The sequence below is a fragment of the Molossus molossus genome, unplaced genomic scaffold (genome assembly GCF_014108415.1).
Source record: "Molossus molossus isolate mMolMol1 unplaced genomic scaffold, mMolMol1.p scaffold_m16_p_17, whole genome shotgun sequence".
Taxonomy (NCBI): domain Eukaryota; kingdom Metazoa; phylum Chordata; class Mammalia; order Chiroptera; family Molossidae; genus Molossus; species Molossus molossus.
In genome coordinates, this window is record NW_023425352.1 from 68,240,892 (window position 1) to 68,265,501 (window position 24,610).

A 24,610-nucleotide genomic window follows, 5' to 3' on the forward strand; every position below is an offset into this window, starting at 1 on the left:
GCTGCACGTGATGTTGCTTAAATGCAGATTCCTGGGCCTGGCCTGGCCCATTGGGAGTCACTAGGACTGAGGAATCTGGGTTTTTGGCGTTTGTGTTTTTAAGGAGCTCGCTAGAGAAACCTGATGTTATCGGCCAACCCCAGTCACGCGGACGTCAGTGGGCGTTGGCCTCAAGTCCTGGGCTATGACCAGCAGAGGGTGAGGCCCACAAATGCCCTTGGGACTCCTTTCAGAGAAACTGCCTTGGTTTCATCCTGTCCACTCGTGTCCTAACCATTCTGCTTATTCCAGTCTCCCCAGTGAAGACCGAAGTCCTCTGAGGCAGTGATGGTCCTGGTGGGGCTGTGACTTTGACCCCACGGAGGGCTCTCGGGACTGGCTGTGGGTGAGCGGGCTGCCCGTGGAGATGACACACACGTGTGCCCTGCACCGCGTTCTCTGGGAGCTCTGGGGGACAAGTGCTGTGTGAGGGGCTGGGGACGTGGGGGACATGGGCACAGAGGGCATGGCTCTGCAGCAGATGTCTGGCTCCACTGCTGCTGGGCTGTCCACGGCGGCATCGGTGGACATCGGCGGGCTCCACCCTCTCAGTGGCCTAGCAGGGAGGCTGGCCCGAGGAACTGGGATCCCACAGAGGAAGCGAGCCAGGGGGTGGGGTGGACCACTCTTTTCTCAAGGACAGAGGCTTAGTGAAATCAACTGCCCTGCCTTGTTGACTATGAGAATTTAGAGGCAGATTTCATCTGAGCGCAGCTGGGCCGGTAGGACAGCACCTGCCTAGACCCACAGCCACAGGCACTGGTCTCTGCCCAGTCCCAGGAAGGGAGGCGGAGACCTTGGGACTCCAGCAGCAATGCCCTGAAAAGCACCCACCCGTGGTGTGAATTGTGACACTGCTGGGGGCTGGAAAGACGTCCCCACACCCATAACCGCAGCCAGGCAGGCGTGCCTGCAACGAGGGAAGAGTGGCTTCCCAGAGGCTATGGGGTTGGGAGTACTGTCTGCAGCGGTGACCACCGTCCCTGGGTCTGCCGTTGGCACTCCACGCCCCAGTGCTCCGGGCCCTGCGTGGGCTCAGGCCTCACACCTCTCCTTCCTTCCTTCCTGAACCCTTCCTGAGGCCTGACTAGTGACGGCTGGTCCCCCTGCGTCGTTAACCTCTTCTGAAAGTATTCTGTTTACCTTCTGCCTCGGGTGAAGGGTGGCATCCTCTGGGGGTGACACATCCCTGTGCCCTTCCACAGACTATTTTCCTTGATGCTCACGTACCCGAGGGCCAGGTCAGGTAGGACTTTCTTCTCTCCGTTCTCACTTCTAAATGACTCCGCCTCCCCTCCCCTTTGGAGCGGCAGCGGCTGGGCTTCTGCCTTCCATCACCACCACCTCCTCCGTGCTGTGTTCTGCCAGCCTCCTCACAGTTCACCCTCACGCACGCACGCCTGGCTCTCCTTCCTCCTCCCATCACTCCTCCTCTCACTGTCCCGAGGGCTTCTCTGTCCCTGTGGATGACCCCGCCCACATCCTGTCCCCCAGGCCCTCGGCCTCCCAGCTCGGCAGCCCACCCTCGCCCTCCTTCCCCCATCACACCGGGGAACTCATCACTGCCAGCGACGACACCCCTGAAGTCTCAGTTTCGAGCATCCGGCCCTCTGACCACACTTAGGACCTTTTGGGTCACCCTCTCTGTTACCCCCACAGCAACAAGGCTCATGTCACTGACATCCCCAAAACTATGAGCCCCACTACGCATCCCTACCATCCATTATCCATCTCTGTCTCTCACTTCCCTCCTGCAATGGGCTGAACTGTGTTCTCCCAAAATTCCCAAGTTGAAGTCCTAACCCCCAGTATCTCAGAATGGGACTGGATTTGCAGATGGAGTCTTTATTTAGGTAATTAAGGTAAAATAAAGTCATTTGGGTAGGACCTCTTCCAACTTGACTGGTGTCCTTACAAGAAGAGGAGATTGGGACACAGTGGAGAGACCGTGGGAGACACAGGGAGAAGACAGCCATCCGCAAGCCAAGGGGAGGGACCTCAGAAGAAACTAACCCCATTGGTACCGTGATCTCAGACTTTAGCTTCCAGATCTGTGAGAAAATAGTTTCCTGTTGTTAAGCCACTCAGTATGTGGTACTGCGTTATGGCAGCCCTGGCAACTTAGTGTAGATTCCAACATTAGATCCACTCCCTTGCCACACCTTCCCCCTTTCCCTCGGTCATAGTCACCAACCTGGCTGAGCCTGGTAATTTACCTTCTCCTTGCCTGAGCCCAAGGAGCTGAACATTGTAGGGGAAAATTGCACAACAATGCTAATGAGCTTTTCCTAAATGTATGACCCTAAGTCTTCAAATAGACCTCAACATAGTCCAGAAATCTTTTTTTTTTTTTTTGGTTAATCCTCACCTGAGTATATTTTTTCCATTGATTTTTAGAAAAAGTGAAAGGGAGGGAAGGAGGGGAGGAGAGAGAGAGAGAGAAAGAGAGAGAGAGAGAGAAACATCGATATGAGAGAGACACATTGATTGGTTGCCTCCTGCACGCACCTCAGCCCCGGCTAGGAATCAAATCTAAAGCCCAAGTGTGTGCCGTTGACCAGGAATTGAACCAGCAACCCTCTGTTGCACAGGCTGACACTCTGACCACTGAGCCACACTGGCCAGGGCCACAGTTCATAAATCTTATCGAGTTTCACGAGTAACTTCTCCTTCCACTTTCCGAGAGGCTATTTCAATGTGTTCTCTTTTGTCTTCAGAATCCCAGCCTCTGCTCCAGCTGTTGGCCGAGGCTGCGCTGATCTGAGCAGAAGCCAGCAGCGAGGAACTGCTTGTACTTCCCCCACACGGCCGTCTGTGGGCCTCCCGTCTAGGTCCACATTCCTAGCACCAACCGGAGGCCTTGTACGCTCTCGGTTCCACCTCCTTCTGTCTTCGTAGGAATTGTACCCTCCACTGATCTTTGCTCTTCCCTTATCAACCACTCTCTTACGGGGTTATGTCCATGTATTTGTCTACATACAACCACGCCCTTGTGTTTCCTACTGAACCCTCTCTTGACTGCCATCTCTTCCAGCAACTCCCCCATTTTTTGGCTCCTTTTAATACCAAAATGTCTGGCCCTGGCCTATTTGGCTCAGTGGTTAGAGTGTTGGCCTGCGGACCAGAGAGTCCCGAGTTTGGTTCCCACTAAGGACACGTACCTTGGTTGCAGTTTGCCCTTGGCCCTGGTTGGGGTCACGTGGGTGGCAACCAGTCAATGTGTCTCTCTCACATTAATGTTTCTCTCTCTGTCTCTTCCCCCCTCTCTCCCTCCCACTCTATCTGAAGATAAAAGTAAAAATGTCCTTGAGTGAGGATTAAAAAAAACACATCAAAATGTCTGAGAAGAGTCATCACAGTCACTGATTCCACTGACTGACCTCACCAGCAAGTTCCTCCTGCATCGGACCACTCCCATCAGCATACAACCATTCCTTCTTCCCGCCGCTCCAGTCTGGCCTGGGGACGGTCACAGTGACCCTTCCTTGAGCTCTCAGCACTATCTGGTGTGGCTGGCCGCTTCTTCCTTCCGTCTCGGATCTTTGTGACTCATCTGATTTCCTCCTGACTCCGGGCTGCTCTTTCTCAATCCCCTCGGCATCTTCCTCTCCTGACCTCCGCGGCCCTGTTCTTCCACTTCTAGGTGATCTCACCCGGGCCATGACTTCAAATATCACTTATGTGCTGATGACGCTCAGATTTATAACTGGACTGACCTCTCTCTTGAGCTCCAGACACATAGATCTAATTGGACGTCTCCACTTAGATGACTCAAGGCATCTCGGACCTGACAATACTTGGAAAGGGCTTCTCCGTTTCGTCGCCACTGTCCCAGCCTGGCTCCCCACGATCTATTCAGATGCTCAAACCAAAGATCCAGCAACATTTCTCAATTCTTTTATCCTTCCTCTTCCACTTTGAAATATTCCTAGACCCCATCCATGTCTCCCCATCTTCCCGTTTAACCCTAGCCCAGCTGCCGTATCTTTTACTTTTATATTGAAATTGTTTTCTGAATGTTTTCCCCTTTGCCCCCTGTGGGAAAGGCTGCTCCACAGAGGAGGCTCTGGGAAGAACTGGTTTCCTGCCGGAGTAACTGGATTAACCAGATTACCGAAGGGCGGGCACGAGCGTTCCCCTCCTCTGCACGACTCCCACAGAAACCGCGCTTCCATTCAGAAAGCCAGACTGAGTGCCATTAACAAACTAATTCTATCCGTGCAGCCGAGCACTGCGGCCCAAGGCGATCCCCGGCTGTCCTGCGGGACGCTGCTCGGCCCAGTCTGCTAATAAAGTGGAAACCATACTGGAAGCAAAAGCAATTATTTGGATGCCTGTCACTGTCCCTGGAGGGGGGAAGAGTGGGATTTGATTACACCATGGTCCCCTGAGGGAATTAATTCACTTTCAACTGATGTTATTAATTCCCCAACGTGGTGGCTAGGTCTGTGAGAACAGCCTCGGCTCTCAAACTTCCCCAAGGCCTAGGCCTGTGCAACCCCTGATTTACAGCCAAGAATTCACAGGTGCCCAATGATTGAATGAAAGCATAGTTCATTGGTAAGTGGGAAATACGTCTGGGGCCCAGTATCCTCAATAACCCTTCATTCTTTTATTTAACGAATATAATTGGCCCTTATTGCATTCAGCACAGCAGGTTCAAAGTTAAACCAAACAGACCGGCCCTGTTCTCTTGGACCTTGGTGGCTGGGGAGGGAGGGAGACAGATAATCAGCATGAATCAAACAAATGAAAAGCTGACTTCGGAGAGTGAGAAATGCAGTCGAGGTAAGAAAACAGGATGGAGTGACAGTACGACTAGGGAGAAATGCTCAAGGAGGTCCTGAGGCGGTGACAGCTGGCCTGAACTCTGGACAGCACCGAGAGCCAGCCAGCCCTGTGGGAACACATTCTAGGAAGAGACCAGAAAATGCAAATGCCTGTTGCCCGAGAGCCAGGTCCCACTACCTCCTCCCTCTCCCGGGACGGTCAGCATGGCCACTTTGCCCGCCGGGCCGCTCTCCTCGTGGTCCTGGGCAGGGCAGATGGCCCACAGTCGGGGTCTGTAAGCTAGCCACCCCCAGCCGCTCCCACTCGTGTCACAGGGTTTTGCACAGTTTCCACCTCTTCCAGCAAAGCCTTCGGAAGTCTTCCCAGCTAGCAGGGCTCGCCTCCTGCTCCGAAGCCCTGAAGCACTTATTTGGCACCTGCTGCCTACATTACCTTACACGAGTAGATGTCGCATTACCACGTATTCGAACCTGCTCCCCCACGCCCTCTTCCCCTCTTCCTATCCAGTGAACTCGAGGGTGCTTCGTTTTCTCTGTCTTACCCTCCCCAGGCCTAGCTCAAGTCCTCAGCTTACAGACACTTGGGGAGTCTAGGTGGACACCTGGCCAAATGAGCGCCTGAGGGGCAGAGGGAGGGTCATGGAATCTCACCGGTCATCGAGGATTCTCTAGTACAGGCAAGAAAGGAAGGCTGTCCGCCCAGTTCCTGAGAATACAGCTGGCTTTGGTTTGAAAAGTAACTTCCAGAGGGTGGTTTTTAAATGTGAAGACTATAACTGGATTTCTTATAGGGCTGCTTGGAAACTTTCAGCTTAAAGATGAAAAATTTTAGGACTGAAAATTCATATAAAGAAGGCAGCCATCCACCCTCCCAGAGGTGGGCTCCATCCCAAATCCTCATCTGACAGTTTTCCCAGAGATCAGACCCCTCCAACGAGAACCATCCTTGCCAACAAATAAAACAAAGCTGTTTAATTGTGCCAGCCTTCCTCCAGCTTGATCTCCCCACCCTCGGAGTTTCTGGGCGTCCCAGGGGTCCAGGGCTAGTCAGCTTCACCCGGAAAGCTGGAGCTTTGTCAACCGGAATGAGAGGGTGCCAAGGCGCCGCACGTCACGGACCCTGGCCGCAGCGCGACCTGCGCCGGGTCCTGAGTTGGAGGGAGGCCTCAGCGCCCGTGCAGTGCCAGGTGCGGATGGCATGGTGCCGACCCCGCGCAGGGAAGCCAATGGGCGTGCGGATGAGATGAGCGTGGAGATGCTGGGCACTGACGCTGACCTTTCACGAGGACTGTCCTGGCCTCAGCCCACTGGCTCCTCGCGTCCGATGTCAGCAGGCCGATGGGAGGCAAGCGTTCGTCCTCGTTGGAAGCCATTTTGACTATCTTTCTCAACTGTGTGAACAGATCCCCCTCACTGAGACGCCGGAAATTAGTCACAACATCCAAGACGAAGAACTGTGGGGGAAACAGGTCAAACACGTCACTCATGGCAGCCGGTCCAGGGTGCCAGCCCCCACTGAACCCTCACACCTGGGAGACGGTGGAGGTGCGCAGGCCCAGGCCCCAAGGTACGTGGTGGCTCTGAATAGTCACAGTTTGGGGACCAACTCAACTCTGCCAACTGTGCTGGCCTCCAAGCACTCCGATTCAAAGAAGTCCCGATTAAACTTAGCGAAAAGAACACTTGCTTTTGTGATTCTTAGTTCATATAAAGCCATTACTTTTATGGGTAGTTGAACATAAATTAGGACAACTACTGTTGCGAGACAGTGTCTATTAAAACTAAAAATGTGCATACCCTGTGATTCAGCAATTGCTCTTATAAATGCATAGTTTAGCCTAAGGCTTAGAGAAACATATGCCCTTGTAACCCGAGAGACGTAAACAGGAACGTGCATACCAGCAGTGTGCGGTAGCAAATGGTAGCGAGAGCCGAAACGTCTCCAGTCGAGAATGGCTAAATAAAATACGGTGTGCTCATCCAGCGCATGTCTACCCAGCAGTTCAAAGGAATGAACTGCCCTGGCCGGTTTGGCTCAGCGGTTGGAGCATTGGCCTGTGGACCAGAGAGTCCCGGGTTCAGTTCCCACTCGGGGCACGTACCAAAAAAAAAGGAATGAACTAGCTCTACATACAGCTATAGGGATAGGTCTCAAACACACTAGGGAGTGGAGAAAAAAGGCAAGGTGGTCCCAACATCTGCGAAGCTGTCCATCTGGACATGGTTTCTGGGAAGGCCACGGCCTGGGTGATTGCATGTGGAGGGTCTGAGGCTATGCTGGGTCATCAATGGCCCAGACTCCGTCTATCCAGGCAGCTCTTTTAACCTGACCCGGCTGGTCAGGGTTGTACCAGGAGCCCACTGGAGCTGCTCTCAACTGATGACTCCGGTAGTTCTGAAAATCCAACAGTGGAGAGAAAGGGAACTGAGAGGGAGTCAGGAGGTCCCATTTTGTGGCCACTCTGCTCCAGCTCACTGTGTGACTCTGGGAGGGGGCTGAGCACCCTTGGAAAAGCAGGAATGGGTGAGCACACATGTGTCTTTCCCAAGCCCAAGGGGCCGCTTACCTGGTTGTAGCAGGCCACAATGATGTGCTCCGGTTCAGGCATGACACTGCTCCTCTGGGCCACCAGCGTGTCCTGGGTGTGGCCGGGGAGGCGGTAGGAGGAGAAGAGGCCATAGTACTGCTTCATACAGAGCGGCTGCCCTGACAGCTGGCCCTTGCCATAGTCAGTGGGGATGGAGTGACTGGAGGGAGACACAGGAAGGAGGCAGGAAGTCAGACTTGGTTCTACTGTAACTTACTAGGCAAAGCAGGGCACAAAGTCCAGAGCGGCATTATGATGGTAGTCAAAGAGCTTGACTCTCCACTTCTAAAGTAGCGGAATGCCCCATTTCCGTGGCCTGGAAGATCCTCGGGGTTTATTCACACCTTCATGAGTCTTCCTCACCCCTGACTCACGCACTACAGTGCAGATCTTACCATTTTAGCCCCCTGTGCCTTTGCTTATGCTAGTCTTTGCTTAGCTTGCCTTCACCCCACCTTGCACTCAACTCATTTGATTAGAAAACCCCTTCTACTCCTTCATCACCTCTTCTAGAAGCCTCCTCTGAGTTCAAGGCAGAAAATGTTCTTTTCCTGTGGTCGCAGCATGTCTTGTGTCCTTCCTCCCCTCCTCTCCCTCTTCCTCCTCCTCCTCTTTCTTCCCTCACTGTCTCTCTCCCTTCTGTCCCTCAGTCTTTCAGACAACAAATGTTACTGAGCACTCCTGTGTCCCAGGCATCATTCTGGGATTTGGACAGATAAAACAGCAAACAAAACATGAGTTTTCTGCTCTAATGAGGTGTAGGTCCTGGAATATGTGGATTGGGCATAGATAACAAGCAACAAACTGGTAAATGGGAGGGTTTCAGGTCGTGAGCCAGGATGACATTCTCACTGGTGACCAGATGTTTCAGCTGAGCCCTGAGGGTAAGAGGCAGCCATGAGAATAGCTGGAGCCAATCAAGGTGGTGGGCCACCCCGCTGCTCCAAGTCCAGGTATTAAACTGAACTGTAAAGACCAACCCACACAGGGTGAGCATGGCAATCCAGAGAGAGCTTTCAGAAACATTTGTAGCAGTCAAACAAAGGAATTTAATGTCTTTTGTTTTAATAATAAAAGTGGTCTCATCACATGTTAGAACACAAAAGAAGTCTTAATAAATTTAAGAAGATTGATCATGTCAGGCATCTTCTCTGAACACAATGTTTTGAAACTACAAATCAATTATGCAAAAACCAAAAAATACAAAACACATGGAGGTATTCTTACTAAACAATGAATTGGTTAACAATGAGATCAAGGAAGAAATCAAAAGATCCCTTAAGACAAATAAAAATGAGAACACAACAACTCAAAGCAGTCCTAAGAGGGAAAATCATAGCATTACAGGCCTATCTCGAAATAATAAGGAAAACCTAAAATAAGCAACCAAATCTTACACCTAAAAGGATTAGGGGGATAAAAGCCCAGAAAGAGTAGGAGAAATAAAATAATAAAGATCAGAGTGGAAAATTCCAAAATGGCGGCAGAGTGAATGGAAGCTACACAGACCATCTCCCAGGACCAAACTGAAATTACAACGAAAATAAAGACAAATCGTCAGGAAAAAGCAACAGAAAAGCACCTTGGAGGACCACATAACCAGGGACACTGACTCAATCCTGGTAGAATTGCGGAGGCATGAGAGGGGGGCTGGGAGCCCACAGTCCTCAGCGGCCTTAGCTTTGAGCAGTGGGCTTAGCTGTGAGCAGCGCCCTCAGGGGTACACTCCCAAGCAGCTCCACCTCACAGAGCCAGGACAGATGCTAAAATAGCCACAGCCACTTACTGTGGGCTCCAGCAGAGGGAGGACAGACTGGACTGCAACGGTGTGGGGACACTCGGGGATTGGAGGGCGCTCAGAGTTTTTGCTGAGTTGCAGCCACGCAGGACAGTGGTCATCTTACTCTTTCCCAGGGCTCTGGGGAGAAGCAGCGGCCCCTCCCTCAGAGATTCAACCCCACCCGGTGGACATTGAAATGCAAATTGGGGCCCATTAACAACCAGCATCTGACCCACCCTCGGGAAATCATCCTATGCTGAGCACCTGAGGGAGTTTTTCATTCAACTGAGAAACCAAGGCTCTTCAAGTAACTGCTACTGATAGCCTCCAGGCAAAAAGCTAGAGAATAACTGTACCATTCCTGGGATATAACTCTAACCAGGAAAGTAAGACCTGACAGTGATGTTTTCTGTGGGTCCTTCCTGGCTCATCCAAACCCAGAAGAGGGAGCCACAAACAGCAGAACACCAACACTCACAGGGAAAATTTGGCAGGCTCCAAAGTGCACTGTGATAGCCAAAATGGTGAAACACAGAAACAAAGGCCAAATGAAAGAACAAGAGACCTCTACCGAAGAGGAGATAAAGGAGGTGCAGTTAAGCAAGTTAACAGAACTAGAATTAAGAGCCATGATCTTGAGGAAGCTCAAGAGCATGTGTAAGGACATAAGCACCATGACTAAAGACATAGAAATGTTGAAAATCAAACAGTTGGAAATTAAAAACCACCAAGAAGAAATGAAGAATGACATAGCAGAAATAAAGAACACATTGGAAGGTCTAAATAGAAGAGTAGAGGAAGCTGAGGACCAGATCAGTGAATTAGAAGACAGGGTAGAAAAAAATCAACCAATCAAAAAACCAAAAGGAAAAAAACAATTAAAAAACAGGAAGACAGCTTAAGAGAACTGTGGGACAATTGGAAATGTAATAACATTCACATCATAGGAGTCCCCAAAGAAGAAGAAAATGAGCAAGGGTTAGAGAATATATTTGAAGAAATAGTGACAGAAAACTTTCCTAATGTGGTGAAGGAAGAAGGCATTCAAGTTCAAGAAGCATAGAGAACCCCAAGTAAGAAGAAGCAAAACAGGCCCCACCAAGACACATAGTAATCAAAATGCCAAAAATTAAAGACAAAGAGAGAATTCGAAAAGCAGCAAGAGATAAGCAACAGGTTACCTACAAAGGAAACCCCATAAGGCTCTCTCTCAGCTGACTTCTCAACAGAAACACTACAGGCCAGAAGGGAATGGCATGAGGTAATCAAGGTGATGAAAAACAAGGATCTGAATTCAAGAATACTCTACCCAGCAAGGCTATCATTCAAAATAGAAGGTCAAATAAGGAGCTTCCCAGACCAAAAAAAAAAAAAAAAAGGCTAAGGAAATACATTAGCACCAAACCAGCACTGCAAGAAATGTTAAAAGGACTGCTGTAAGTAGCAGGAGAAATAGGAAGAAAAATAGAATCACACTAAACAAAAATAAATAAGTACATATCAATAATCACCTTAAATGTCAATGGATTAAATGCGCCAATAAAAAGACAGAGTGGCTGATTGGATAAGAAAGTATGACTCATCTATATGTTGTTTACAACAGACCTACCTCACAACAAAAGACTCACATAGGTTGAAAGTAAAGGGATGAAAAAAAATCTTCCAAGTAAACAGAAAAGAAACAAAAGCTGGGGTAGCAATTCTCATATCTGATAAAATAGATTTCAAAATGGAGGCCATAACTAGGGACAAAGAAGGCCACTACATAATATTGAAAGGATCTATCTAACAGGAAGATATAACCTTGATAAACATATATGCACCCAATATAGAAGCACCAAAATATATTAAAAATCTTCTGGAAGAGTTCAAAGGAGAAATCAATAGCAATACAATCATAGCAGGGGACTTCAACATCCTGCCGACAACACTGGATAGATCCTCTAGACAAAAAATAAGCAAGGAACCAGAGACTTTAAATGGAGCACTAGACCAAATAGATTTAATAGATATCTACAGAGAATTACACTCCAAAACTGCAGAAGTCACATTCTTCTCGAGTGCACATGGGACATTCTCAAAGACAGACCACATATTAGGACACAAAGTAAGTCTCTACAAGTTCAAGAAGATTGAAATCATATCAAGCATCTTCTCAGATCACAATGGCATGAAACTAGAAATCAATTGCAACAAGAACATACAAAGACATTTGAACACACGGAAGCTAAATAGCATGTTATTAAACATCAAATGGTTTACTGAGGAGATCAAAAAGGAAGAAATTAAAAATTTCCTGGAAACCAATGAAAATGAATACACAACAACACAAAATCTATGGAATGCAGAAAAAGCAATTCTGAGAGGGAAGTTCGTAGCACTACAGGCCTACCTCAAGAAACAAGAAAAATCTCTAATAGACTATCTAACCTCACAACTTAAAGAACTAGAGAGCAAACAAAAAGAAAACCCCAGAGCAAGTAGAAGGAAGGAAATAGTAAAGATCAGAGCAGAAATAAATGACATAGATTCCAAAAAAACAATTCAAAGGATCAATGAAACAAAGAGCTGGTTCTTTGAAAAGATAAACAAGATTGATAGACCCTCAGCTAGACTCACTAAGAAACAAAGAGAGAGAGAACCCATATATACAAAATCAGAAATGAAAGAGGAGAAGTAACAACTGACACCACAGGAATACAAAAGACCATTAACAACTACTATGAACAATTATATGGCAACAAATTTGACAATCTAAGCGAAATGGACAAATTTCTAGAAACACATAGTCTCCCAAAACTGGACCAGGAAGAGATAGAAAACTTGAACAGACCAATAACAACTAAGGAAATTGAAGATATAATCAAGACTCACCCAGCAAACAAAATCCTAGATGGCTTCACGGGGGAGTTTTACCAAACATTCAAAAAGAACTAACACCCATTCTCCTCAAATTATTTCAAGAAATTCAAGAAGAAGGAAGACTTCCAAACTCATTTTATGAAGCCAGCATAATTCTAATTCCAGAACCAGAAAAAGAAACTACAAAGAAAGAAAACCACAAGGCAATATCCCTGATGAACATAGATGCCAAAATCCTGAATAAAATACTAGCAAATCAAATCCAGCAATACATCAAAAAAATTATTCACCATGACCAAGTGGGATTCATCCCAGGGATGCAAGGCTGGTACAATATTCGCAAATCAATAAATGTGATACACCACATAAACAAAATGAAAGATAAAAATCATATGATGATATCAATAGATGCTAAAAAAGCATTCGACAAAATCCAGCACCCATTTCTGATAAAAATGCTCAGCAATCTGGGAATAGAGGGATCATATCTTGACATAGTAAAGGCTATATATGAAAGACCTACAGCCAACATCATACTCAATGGGCAAAGAAGAAAAGCATTTCCCTTAAGAACAGGAACAAGCCCTGGTCAGTTTGGCTCAGCGGTTAGAGAGTCGGCCTGTGGTCTGGAGAGACCCGGGTTCGGTTCCCGCTAAGGGCACGTACTTCGGTTGCAGTTTGTCCCTGGCCCTGGTTGGTCGTGTGGGTGGCAGCCACTCGATGTGTCCCTTCACATTGATGTTTCTCTCTCTCTCCCTCCCACTCTATCTGTACAAAAAATGGAAAAATATCCTCAGGTGAGGATAAAAAAAAAAAAAAAAAGAATAGGAACAAGACAAGGATGCCCACTTTCGCCACTCTTATTTAACATAATACTGGAAGTCTTAGCCACAGCAATCAGACATGAAGAAAAAATACAAGGGATCCAAATTGGAAAGGAGGAAGTGAAACTGTCATTATTCACAGATGACATAATACTTACTATATGTAGAAAACCCCAAAGACTCCATCAAACATTCACTAGACTTAATAAGTGAATTTGGAAAAGTAGCAGGATACAAAATTAGCGTCAAGAAATCAATGCCATTCTTTTTGTTGTTGTTGTTCAGGTAGAGTGGGAGGGAGAGAGAGGAACAGAGAGAGAGAGAGAGAAACATCGATGTGAAAGGAACACATCGAGTGGCTGCCACCCACACAACCGACCAGGGCCGGGGACAAACTGCAACCGAGGTACGCGCCCCCAGCGGGAACCGAACCCGGGTCTCTCAGGACCAGAGGTTGACGCTCTAACCGCTGAACCAAACTGGCCAGGACTCAATGCCATTCTTATACACCAATGGCGAACTCACAGAAAGAGATACTAAGAAAACAATCCCATTTACCATTGTGGCAAAAAAAATTAAGATACCTAGGAATAAACTTAACCGAAGAAATAAAGGACCTTTTCGCAGAAAACTACAGATCATTGAAAAAAGAAATAGAGGAAGATATGAAAAAGTGGAAGCACATACCTTGTTCATGGATTGGAAGAATTAACATCATTAAAATGTCCATACTACCCAAAGCAATCTGTAGATTCAATGCAATTCCCATCATATTACCAACGACATACTTCACAGAACTAGAACAAATACTTCAAAAGTTCATATGAAACCAAAAAAGACCTCGAGTAGCCACAGCAATCTTGAAATGGAACAACAAACTTGGAGGGATCACATTACCAGATTTCAGGTTATACTACAAAGCCACTGTAATCAAAACAGCCTGGTATTGGCACAAGGACAGGCATATAGACCAGTGGAACAGAACAGAGAACCTAGAAATGGACTCAAGACAATATGCTCAATTAATATTTGACAAAGGTAGCAAGAGCATACAGTGGAGTAAAGACAGCCTCTGTAATAAATTGTGTTGGGAAAATTGGACAGCTACATGCAAAACTAATGAAACTAGACCATCAACTAACACCATATACAAAAGTAAACTGAAAATGGATAAAAGACTTAAATGTGACTCATGAATCCATAAAAATCCTAGAAGAAACTGTAGGCAACAAAATTTCAGACATCACACGCAGCAGAATTTTCACTGATACATCCCCTAAGGCAACAGAAACAAAGGAGAAAATGAACACATGGGACTACATCAAACTCAAAAGCTTCTGCACAGCAAAAGATACAATCATCAAAATGGAAAGGCAACCCACTGTATGGGAGAGCATCATTGCCAATGGTATATCAGATAAGAGATTAATTTCCAATATATATAGAGTGCTCATACAACTCAACAAAAGGAAGAGAAAGAACCCAATTAAAAAATGGGCAGAGGAACTAAATAGACACCTCTCCAAACAGGACATACAAATGGCTAAGAGACATATAAAGAAATGCTCAACATCAGTAATCATCAGAGAGATGCAAATTAAAACAACAATGAGGTATCACCTCACACCTGTCAGAATGGCCGCCATCAACAAATCATCAAACAACAAGTGTTGACGAAGGTGTGGAGAAAAGGGGACTCTAGTACACTGCTGGCGGGAATGCAGACTGATGCAGCCACTATGGAAAACACTATGGTGTTACATCAAAAAATTAAAAATTGAACTTCCATTTGACCCAGCAATTCCACTTCTAGGAATATATCCTAAGAAGCCTAAAACACCAATCAGAAAGAATATATGTACCCCCATGTTTGTAGCAGCACTATTTACAATAGCTAAGATCTGGAACCAGCCCAAATGTCCATCAGTAGACGAATGGATAAAAAAGCTGTGGTACATATACACAATGGAGTATTATGCAGCTGTAAGAAAGAAAGATCTCTTATCCTTTGAGACGACATGGAGGGACCTGGAAAGTGTCATCCTAAATGAAACAAGCCAAACAGAGAAAGATAAGTATCATATGATCTCACTTATTTGTGGAATATAATGAACATAACAGTCTGAGGAATGGGGTAGTCCCAGAGATGTGGAAGTGGGGTACAGACTGAAAATCCCCAGAAGAGGGGGTGGTGGGGGAGAGATAAACCACAGAACTTGTATGCATGTATGCATGAACAATGGACATGGACAACAAAGCTGGGGACAGGGCAGGGAGGGAAGAGGAGGGGGGAATCAGTGGGGGGGGGGGAGGAGAAATATCTGTAACAAAAATAAATTAATTAATTAAATTTTAAAAAAAGATCCGAGTGGAAATATATGAAATACAGTCTAAAAATACACAAAACAATGCAACTGATTTCTGCATATTTATTTTGCATCCTGCTACTTAACTGAATTTATTTATCAGTTAATAGTAGTTTTTTGGTGCAATCTTTAAGGTTCAGAGTGAAACCAAGAACTGATTCTTAGAAAACATAGACAAGATTGATAAACCTTTAACCAGACTTATCAAGAAAAAAAGATAGCAGATCCAGGTAAATAAAATCAGAAATGAAAAAGGAGAAGTAACAACGGACACCACAGAAATACAGGATTGCAAGAAAATGTTATGAAGAACTATATAATTTGCCAACAAATTGGGCAAATTGGAAGAAATGGATAAGTTCCCATAAACATACAACCTTCCAAAACTAAATCAAGAAGAGTCAGAAAATTTGAATAGACCTATTAAAACCAATGAAATTGAAGCAGGAATCAAAAACTTACAACAAACAAAAGTGTTGGACCGGATGGATGGTTTTACAGGTGAATTTTACCAAACATTCAAAGATGAACTAACACATATTCTTCTCAAACTATTTTTAAAAATCCAGAAGAAGGAAGACTTCCAAGCTCATTTTACGAGACTAGCATTCTCCTAATTCCAAAACCAGATAAAGACACTAAAAAGAAAGAAAATTATAGGCCAATATCCCTGATGAACATAGATGCTAAAATCGTCAACAAAATATTGGCAAATCAAATCCAGCAATACATTAAAAAGATCATACACCATGATCAAGTGGGATTTATTCTGGGGATGCAAGATTGGTACAATATATACAAGTCAATAAATGTGATACACCATATAAACAAAATGAATAAAAACCACATGATCATATCAGTAGATGCAGAAAAAGCATTTGATAAAATCCAGCACCCATTTATGATAAAAACTCTCAGCAAAGTGGGAACAGAGGGAAAATACCTCAGCATAATAACATTCAACATAGTACTGGAAGTACTAGTCATAGCAGTCATGCAAGAAAAATAAGTAAAAGGCATCCAAATTGGAGAGGAAGAAGTAAAACTGTCATTATTTGCAAATGATGCAATACTGTATATAGAAAACCCTAAAGACTCCACCAAAAACTACTAAAACTGATATATGCATTCAGTAAAGTAGCAGGATACAAACCAATCAGAAATTGGTTGCATTTTCATATACCAAAGATGAACTATCAGAAAGGGAAACTAAGGAAATAATCTACTTTCAATTGTATCAAATAAAATAAAGTACCTAGGAATAGATTTAACCAGGGAGGTAAAAGACTTGTACTTAAAAAATTATAAAACACTGAAGAGAAGATATAAATAAAAGCAAGCATATACTGTGCTCATGAATAGGAAAAATTAACTTTGTTATAATGTCATACTACCCAAAGCAATTTATAGATTCAACTCAATTCCTATTAAAATAGCAATGGTGTATGTCACAGAACTAGATCAAATAATTCTAAAAATTATATGGAACCACAAAGGACCACACATAGCCACATCAATCTTGAAAAAGAAGATCAAAGTTGGAGGAATCATGCTACCTGATATCAAACTCTACTACAAGGCTATAGCCATCCAAACAGCATGGCACAGACATAGAAACAGACACATAGATCAACAGAACAGAACAAAGAGCCCAGAAATAAACCCAATTAATACATGACAAGGAGGCAAGACCATACAATGGGTTAAAGACAGTCTCTTCAATAAATAATGGTGAAAAATTGAGCAGATATATGCAAAAAATATGAAACTAGACCACTTTCTTACACCATATACAAGAATAAACTCAAAATGGATTAAAGGCTTAAATGTAAGAATTGAAACCATTAAAATCCTAGCAGGAAACATAGGCAGTAAAATCTTGGAAATTTCTTATAGCAATATTTTTTCTGATATATATCCTTGGGCAAGGGAAACAACAACAACAAAAGAAACAAATGGGACTACATCAAACTAAAAAGTTTTTGCACAGCAAAGGAGACCATCAACAAAATGAAAAGACAACCCATGAATGGGACAACATATTTGCCATTGATACATCTGATAAAGGGTTAATATCCAAAATGTATAGAAAACTTATAAAACTCAGCACCAAAAAACAAATAAACAATCCATTAAAAAATGGGCAAAGGACCTGAATAGACCCTTCTTTAAAGAGGACATACAGATGGCCTATAGACATATGAAAAGATGCTCAACATCACTAATCATCAGAGATGCAAATTAAAACCACAATGAGCTATCCCCTCATACCTGTCAGAATGGCTCTCATCAATAAATCAACAAACAAGTGTTGATGAGGATGTGGAGAAAGAGGAACCTTCCTTCACTGCTGATGGGATTGTAAATTGGTGCAGCCACTATAAAAAACAGTATGGAGTTTTCTCAAAAAGTTAAAAATGTACCTGCCTTATGGCCCAGTGATTCTACTTCTGGGAATACATCTAAAGAAACCCAGAACAGTAATTCAGATGAATATATGCACCCCTATGTTCATTTCAGTGTTATTTACAATAGCTAAGATATGGAAGCAATCCAAGTGTCCATCAATTGATGAATAGATAAAAAAGTGGTGTACATATATATACAATGGAATATTACTTAACCATGAAAAAGAATATAATCTTAGCATTTATGACAGCATGAATGGATTTAGAGAGTATTATACTAAGTGAAATGAGTCAGTCAGAGAAAGACAAATACTGTATTATTTTGGTTATATGTGGAATCTAAAGAATAATATAAACAAACAAACAAAACAGAAACAGACTCATAGATACAGGGAACAGACTGATAGTTGTCAGAGGAGACAGGTGTTGGGGGACGGGGTGGAAAAGGTGAAGGGATTGGGAAGTACAGATTGGTAGTTCAGAACAGTCACAGGCATGTACAGTACAGCACAGGGAATACAGTCAATAATACCATAACAACTCTGTACGGTGCCGGGGGGATACTGGAAGTATCAGGGGAACACTTTGTAAAGTGTATATACATTGTCTAACCACTCATTTTTCTCACTTGAAACTAATACAAAATAATATTGTATGTAAACTGTAATTGGAAAAAATAAAAATGAAATTAAGACATTAATTTAAAAATAGTGGTCTCACATTTTGTACCTTTGTGCCATTTGTTACTGATTTATTTTTGTAGTGTTTTGCAAACATTTTATAAAGTTTACAAACAGCACAGATTGTTCGCTGGAGGCAGAAAGGAAGGCGGAGCTGAAGCCAAGTACACAGGCTCCTGCCGGGGAGACCCTTCCCTCAAGCCGCAGCTGGCAGGTGCCCCCGGCTAGCTCCTGCAGCGCCCCTCCTCCACCTCCTCCGCGTTCCCCAGACCCCATACACACTCGTGGACATGTGAGCATGGAGAAGGGGCATTTGAAAGGGACCAAGGCAGATAGTGTTTACACTAGGGAAAGGAACTGTTAATGGTCGGGCCAGCTGGTGTAAAGGTCATCCTGCTGGCTGGGGTGGGTGTGGTCCCGCCCACTCTGTGACAGGAGCCAGAACACAGCTGGAAAAAGATAAGGCCCCCGCCCTCTGGAGTTGCTGTCTGTCATGGCAGGGCGAGGTGAGTCAACGCGGTGCCAGATCAGGGCGCCACCTTGCTCGGGCCGGGCCCAGTCCTACCTGTCCAGCAGGGCCTTGTAGTTGAGCACCCCGGAGATGAGGTTGGCAGCGAACCTGCGGAGAGATAGGGCCTTAGCCTCTCCTGTCAGGGCCCAGGCTGCCTCCCTCTCACCCTTTCTCCTTCTTCCCTTCTTCCTTTTTTTCTCCCCACCTCCTTCCCTCCCTCTCGCCTACTCTCTCCCAAACTCAGCGACCCCCACCACACGCCGGGTCTCAGTGGGTAGTAAGATGGGTCATCTGCCGCCCACCCACCTCGGCGAGGGCAGTCCTTCACAAGCTTGGGATTAAAAATGGTCCCCTGGGAAGAACTTCTGGGGGGACAGGAAGCTGGAATGTGAGTGAGGAGCAAGGGGAGGAGGGAGAGAAGCCCGGGGCGCCACGGAGCAGGCAGGAACGGGCTGACGGACTGAGGGGGAGTCTCCCCAGCAAAGGCTCATGCTGGGCTGGAGCGGCCAGGACCCTGGGCTTCTAGGAAACTCAGTCTCCTGGAAAAAGCCAGTAATTTGGTCCTCTAAGTGCTAATGAAAAGGAAAGCGAGTGTGTGTGTGTGGGGGGGGGGGGGCAGAGAAACATGCCACGAAACCATGTCATCTAGCTGTTCATGATGAGCCTGGCTTAGTTGCATCAAGAGGAAAACGCCCACATGGGTGCAGTTTTGAGGGCTGTTCTCTGAAGTCCTTCACCCATCCACACACCTCCTTTTCCAGAGGAGGCCCGGCTGCAGGGGGAGGGCGGGCTGCTCCCAGAGCTGGGTTGGTCCTGGTGAGGAGAGCCGCTGGGGTCCCCCGCAAGGCTGAGCCCCGCCACAGGTGAGATGGGCCCTGCCTTCTGCTCTTTCTCTCCCTGAGCTGTCCCCACACTGTCCCATTCCAGTGTTAAAACCAGAGACCAGGATTGGGGTCTGAGTGACTCCTGCAGGGACATCCTTCTTCCCTGCCCCACCCTTACACGAATGGTCCCTCCACTGTCATCAGTGGGCCCAGAGGCCGTTCCAGTGGCTCAGTGAGCAGTGAAATTGCAGCAGATGGCACAGACTCTGGCAGAGGTGGCTGGCGGGGAGAAATCCCTGCCAACCCTCGGAGCCTCTGTTTACAGCTGGGGGCTGGAGGGCGGCAGGGGCCTCTCAGATCACCTGGGGCGTGTCCCACAGACAAGTCCCAGCCTCAAGTACTGGCAGGATCAGAGGGTACCCACCTTCTCCCAGGGCCTCAGCCAGGACAAGACTGACACGAAGACACCTGGGGGCCCATGCCCTCCATTAGTGCCCACCCACCCCAAAGAGATCCATTCTGAGGCAGACCTGGGCTTGTTTCTCACCTGTAGCCTCACCTGACCTCACCTAACTTCCTTCTGCCTTCACGCCAGGAAGGCCCTGTCTCAGGGTCCCTTGGTCTCAGAAAGCTCTGCCGAGACACAGGTTCAGCCTTTCCTCCCCGGGGCCGGGGCCGGGCCCCTCCCCCAGGCAGACTCACAGAGCGTGAGCCGGGACACAGCGCCTCACCGTAGCTGGTCATTGGTGTCCTGGAAGTGCTGCCGGGAGAAGACCACAGCGGGGCTGGAGTTGACCGGCAGGGCCAGGCGGTTGTTGAGATACATGTCATTCAGCCAGTACTCAGACACCTGCGGGCGAGTAGGGAGGGGCCATTACCCACAGGCACGGGCACCCCCTCCAAGGAAGGGCACCAGTCCCATGCTGGCAGCCCTGAGGGCCAATCGGGACACTTCGTTCATTCCTTCCACAAACATCACTGCGCCCGTTGTGTGCGCGGCCCTGTCTCCCAGCCGCGTGCCTGCGCTTCACTCGCCCTGTGCACCTCTCCTTTCTTCCATCCCAGGCTCCCTTCTCGGGTGTCCTGAGCTTCATCCATGTTCCCTGCCACCCTTATGAGGGTCCCTTTCCTGCCTTTCACCCCCTCTGCTTCTCTGACCTCATCAGTGTCTTCTGCTGCCCCATTTCTGTCACCCATTTGTCCCCTGGATTACCCCCATCCTTGTCCCTGTCTGTCCCCATCCCTCGCCCTCATCGGCCAGCCCTGTGTCCCCATAACCACCTCACATTGCACATCTTACCTGTTCCTTGCCCTTGCCCCTTGCTCTCCCCACCTCTCCCCCACGCCTGTCCCCTATCTTTGTCACCTACCTGTCCCTATCCAAATCCCTGTGTCTCCAAGTCTGCCTCCTGCCTCCTCCTGCCCCAAGGGCCCCTTGTCTGCCCACCCCCTCAGGCCCCTCCCAACAACGCCTACCCAGTTGGCTGTCTTCTCCTGCCGCTCCAGGAGCTTCTGCTGCAGGGTCTCGCCAAGGCCACCAGGGGCGCCAAACTGCTGCACGATGGCCTGGCTCCTCCTGAACTGCTCCTCTGGCACCAGGTGCTGCGTGGCCCGCAGGTACGTGGTCAGAGTGTGCTGCAGGGGGGGCACTGGCAGTTTGGGCAGCTCCTGGAAGAGAGGGTCACAGGCACTTGCTGTGCCTGTCCTTATGGGTGGCCCAAGCCTGTCCCCAAGTTGATGCCTAGTGTCTGTGTCCACCTGCCACCATCCTTGTTCCTCATCCTGGGACTCATCTGTCTCCAGGGCTCAGCTCAGCAGAACTGGGAACCTAGGACGCTCCTGTTTGCTTTCCCCCATACCCCGGCCCTGACCCCCGGGGGGACATAGTGCAGAGGAAAAGACCTTGATGTTGATCCCAGACAGACCTGGATTTATCCCTGACCCTGCTGCTGACCAGCTGTTTGATCTTAAGCAAATCACCCCTGCCTTCGTGCCTCAGTTTCTTCCCCGGCCAGATGGGGGAATGACCTCTACCTCTCGGAGGACCAAAGAGATCATTGATGTAAAAGTGCTTATCAACCATAGCAAATAGGTCTAAGACGAAAGAGTCTTGTTGTTGACAGTGACTGCTGGTCATTCTTAATTTAGAAACTGTTCCCAGCTGGGACTCTAGAATCCAACTGAACTCGGGACCCAAAGGGGGTGATTCCAATGGAGAGATGCGGACAGGTGAGAGATGGGGGAGACGCAGTTCATCGCTTGTCTTAACGACCAGAATTCTGCAAGATGTTCCTGGGAAGGTGACTCATGCCCTGGGCACCTTATTAAATCCCCAGTTATGAAACCCGGAGAGGGGTGTTCTGCTCCATGTCCTCTCCTAATCTTTTAAGTCTTGGCTTCCTCATCTGCAGGATATGAATAACAATTCCTACCTGAGATGGGCCCAGAGAGAATTAAATGAGAGAAACAACTGGCCCCAAATAGGCACATTATTAAATGTTAAATGTCCGAGTCCTTATCCATCCAGAGGAATTCCTAAGAGGAAACTCATATCTCTGAGGGCCCCCAAAGTGTGGAGAGAATCTGGGCCCCATGCTTCCCGGGGTCCCAGCTGTGTCACCAGGGATGTCACATATGTGTGCAGCCACTTAGAGCTTAGCCTTGTAAATGTAGGTCCAGAGAGTGGAGAGGTACTCTAAGGTCACCCGGCAATTTGGTGGCAGAGCTGAGACCTGAAATCAATCTTTTATTTTTAAAATTTTTTTTCTTTACTGATTTTTTTAGAGAGAGAGAAAGGGAGAGGGAGAGAGAGATAAAAACGTCGATGAGAGAGAACACCAATCGGCCACCTCCTGCATGCCTCCCACTGGGGATCGGGCCCACAACCCGGGCATGTGCCCTGACTGGGAATCGAACCGGCAACCTCTTGATGCATGGTCGACACTCAACCATTGAGCCACACCTGCCGGACCTGAAATCAGTCTTCATCAATATTCATTCTGCTCCTTCTGCCTTGGCTGCTCTCTTCTTTCTCCCTCGCTCTCTTTTCTATACCCCTTTCTTTCTCCCTCACATAGCCAGTCACAATCGAAAACTAGGGATTTTCATATTATCACTTAATTTTACGAAGCTGGCTGCCTTCTTTCAGGAGTCCCCCTCTCTAGGGTGTGGGGGGCGGTGCATTTCAGTCCCAGGCAGGCCGCGGAGTGAAGGGCCTGTTGAAAGCTTTGCTCCACTCTGCTCTGACAGCTGCACAGGCTGCAGCCCACGGCTGCCCTGGGCACCGCCGAATGAATGGGGATCCTCCACCTCTATGCTCCCGAGCTAGAGTCCACGCCCTGGAGGGAGGAGGCCGTCAGTGCTGACTACGTGCTGTTGCTCCCCTGGGGACCACCCAAGGATGGGTCTGAACAGCCTTCCAGGTTATCTAGCCCACTCCAGAGAGCCCGGTCCACCCCTGCCCACCTGTTCTGGTTCCCGCTTCCTTCTGTTGGGGCCTGGGGATCTGTATGGTGGGTGAGTGGGCAGGTGCCTACAGAAAGCCCAGCCCAGTTGGCGGCCTGGCCAAGAGGGCCAGCAGGTCTGGCTGGAACCCCTGCTACCCTTCTTTGGGGCCCGACAGTGCCCCAGGACTCAGCCTGGGTCATGGGGAATTGGTGATACATAAAAAAGAACGAGGCAGTACATCTCTGCTTGTGTGTCTCCGCCCCTTGGGGCTCCTCCCAGAGCCTCATGCGCTTCTGGCCCAAAATGGAAACAGGCAGGGATTAGTACTAATGAGGGTCTTTGGGCCCTGGGGTCTCAGGTCAATACATGTTTCCTGGGCAGTTCCTGCAAGCCAGGCCCTCGGATGGACTCGGGCTCAGTGGAGAGACAAGGCAGCCAGAGTCCAAAGGGAGGGACATACCATGGAGCAGAAGCAACAATAGTGTCCTGAACAGGACAGTGTGGTGAGCACCTTCATGGGGGGAAGACAGAAAGTTCTGAGCAGGGTGTGAAATGAAGTCCAGGGCATGGAGGGGTGTGGTTGTTAAGGAGGTGTCGTGAGGACAAGTGTGGCAGAGGGACAGACGTGTGCAGCACTGCGGAGGTCAGACGTGTTGCTCTCTCTCTGGACGGCAAGTAGGGTGGAGGGGAGAAGGCCCAGCCGGGGAGAGGTGGCTTGTCTGGAGCCAGTGGGGGCGATGGTGTGTAAGGCTCCAGGGCTGAACTAGTGACAGCAGCTGGGGCTGGGATGTGACAAGGCAACTCCACTGGGCTCAAAGCCATTGGACGTGGAATCTGGGGGCGGGGGAGTCCTGGGAGATAAACGAGTATCTGGCCCAGGTCAGGGGCTCTCCCTGGACTCTGGGGCTAGGACATGTGGTTGTCAGCATTTCCTAGCACCCCTTGAAGCGACTCCGAGAGCCCGCGATCCCTCCTGGGTTGGCCAACAGGCTCAGGGCACAGCGGCAGCCTGGTCCTCAAGCCCAGGAGAGGAAAGGGCTGGGGACTAGGCAAGTGTGGGGGCAAGTCCCACTCAAGACTGTTCCGGAAGCCAAGGATGTGTGAGTGGGGAGAAGAGGGGCAGGGAGAGGGCTCCGAGAGTTACTCACAGCCTCCTCCTCACTGCAGAGAGTGTTTGCTGCCATCTTCTGGGTTTTTCCCAGGGTGGGTATCTTGGTGACTGCTGGCTGAGGAAGCAGAGGTGTAGATCTGGGGACCAAGAAGCAGACAGGCATTAACACAACAGCCACACAGGCCTGCCACGAACCCTTCACCTCCCACAGTCTGACACCCACCTACATCCTGGGAGGAGGCCAGAGCCGTATAGTCATGCACGTAGGTCTCATTGTAGGCCTGACCCCAATCTTCTGGCCTAACCCCCCGACCAGTGTCCTCTCTGAGCCCAAAAAGAGAGGATGAGGTCTGAAGTGAGCCTCCAGCTGGTACCTGCTC

General features: G+C 47.9%; 1 protein-coding gene across 1 annotated transcript in view; it reads right to left on the reverse strand.

Annotated features, from left to right (window-relative positions):
• CHAT (choline O-acetyltransferase) overlaps positions 1-24,489 on the reverse strand; it is a 65,725-nt gene extending 41,236 nt beyond the window's left edge. The window contains exons 1-7 of the mRNA XM_036264857.1: positions 24,458-24,489; positions 24,268-24,367; positions 21,149-21,340; positions 20,404-20,522; positions 18,903-18,956; positions 7,397-7,577; positions 6,106-6,283 (exon numbers count right to left, since the gene is read on the reverse strand). Of these exons, the coding sequence (XP_036120750.1) occupies positions 6,106-6,283; positions 7,397-7,577; positions 18,903-18,956; positions 20,404-20,522; positions 21,149-21,340; positions 24,268-24,367; positions 24,458-24,489 (856 nt within the window). The remainder of the gene's footprint in view (positions 1-6,105; positions 6,284-7,396; positions 7,578-18,902; positions 18,957-20,403; positions 20,523-21,148; positions 21,341-24,267; positions 24,368-24,457) is intronic.
• Between the last annotated feature and the right edge of the window lie 121 nt (positions 24,490-24,610).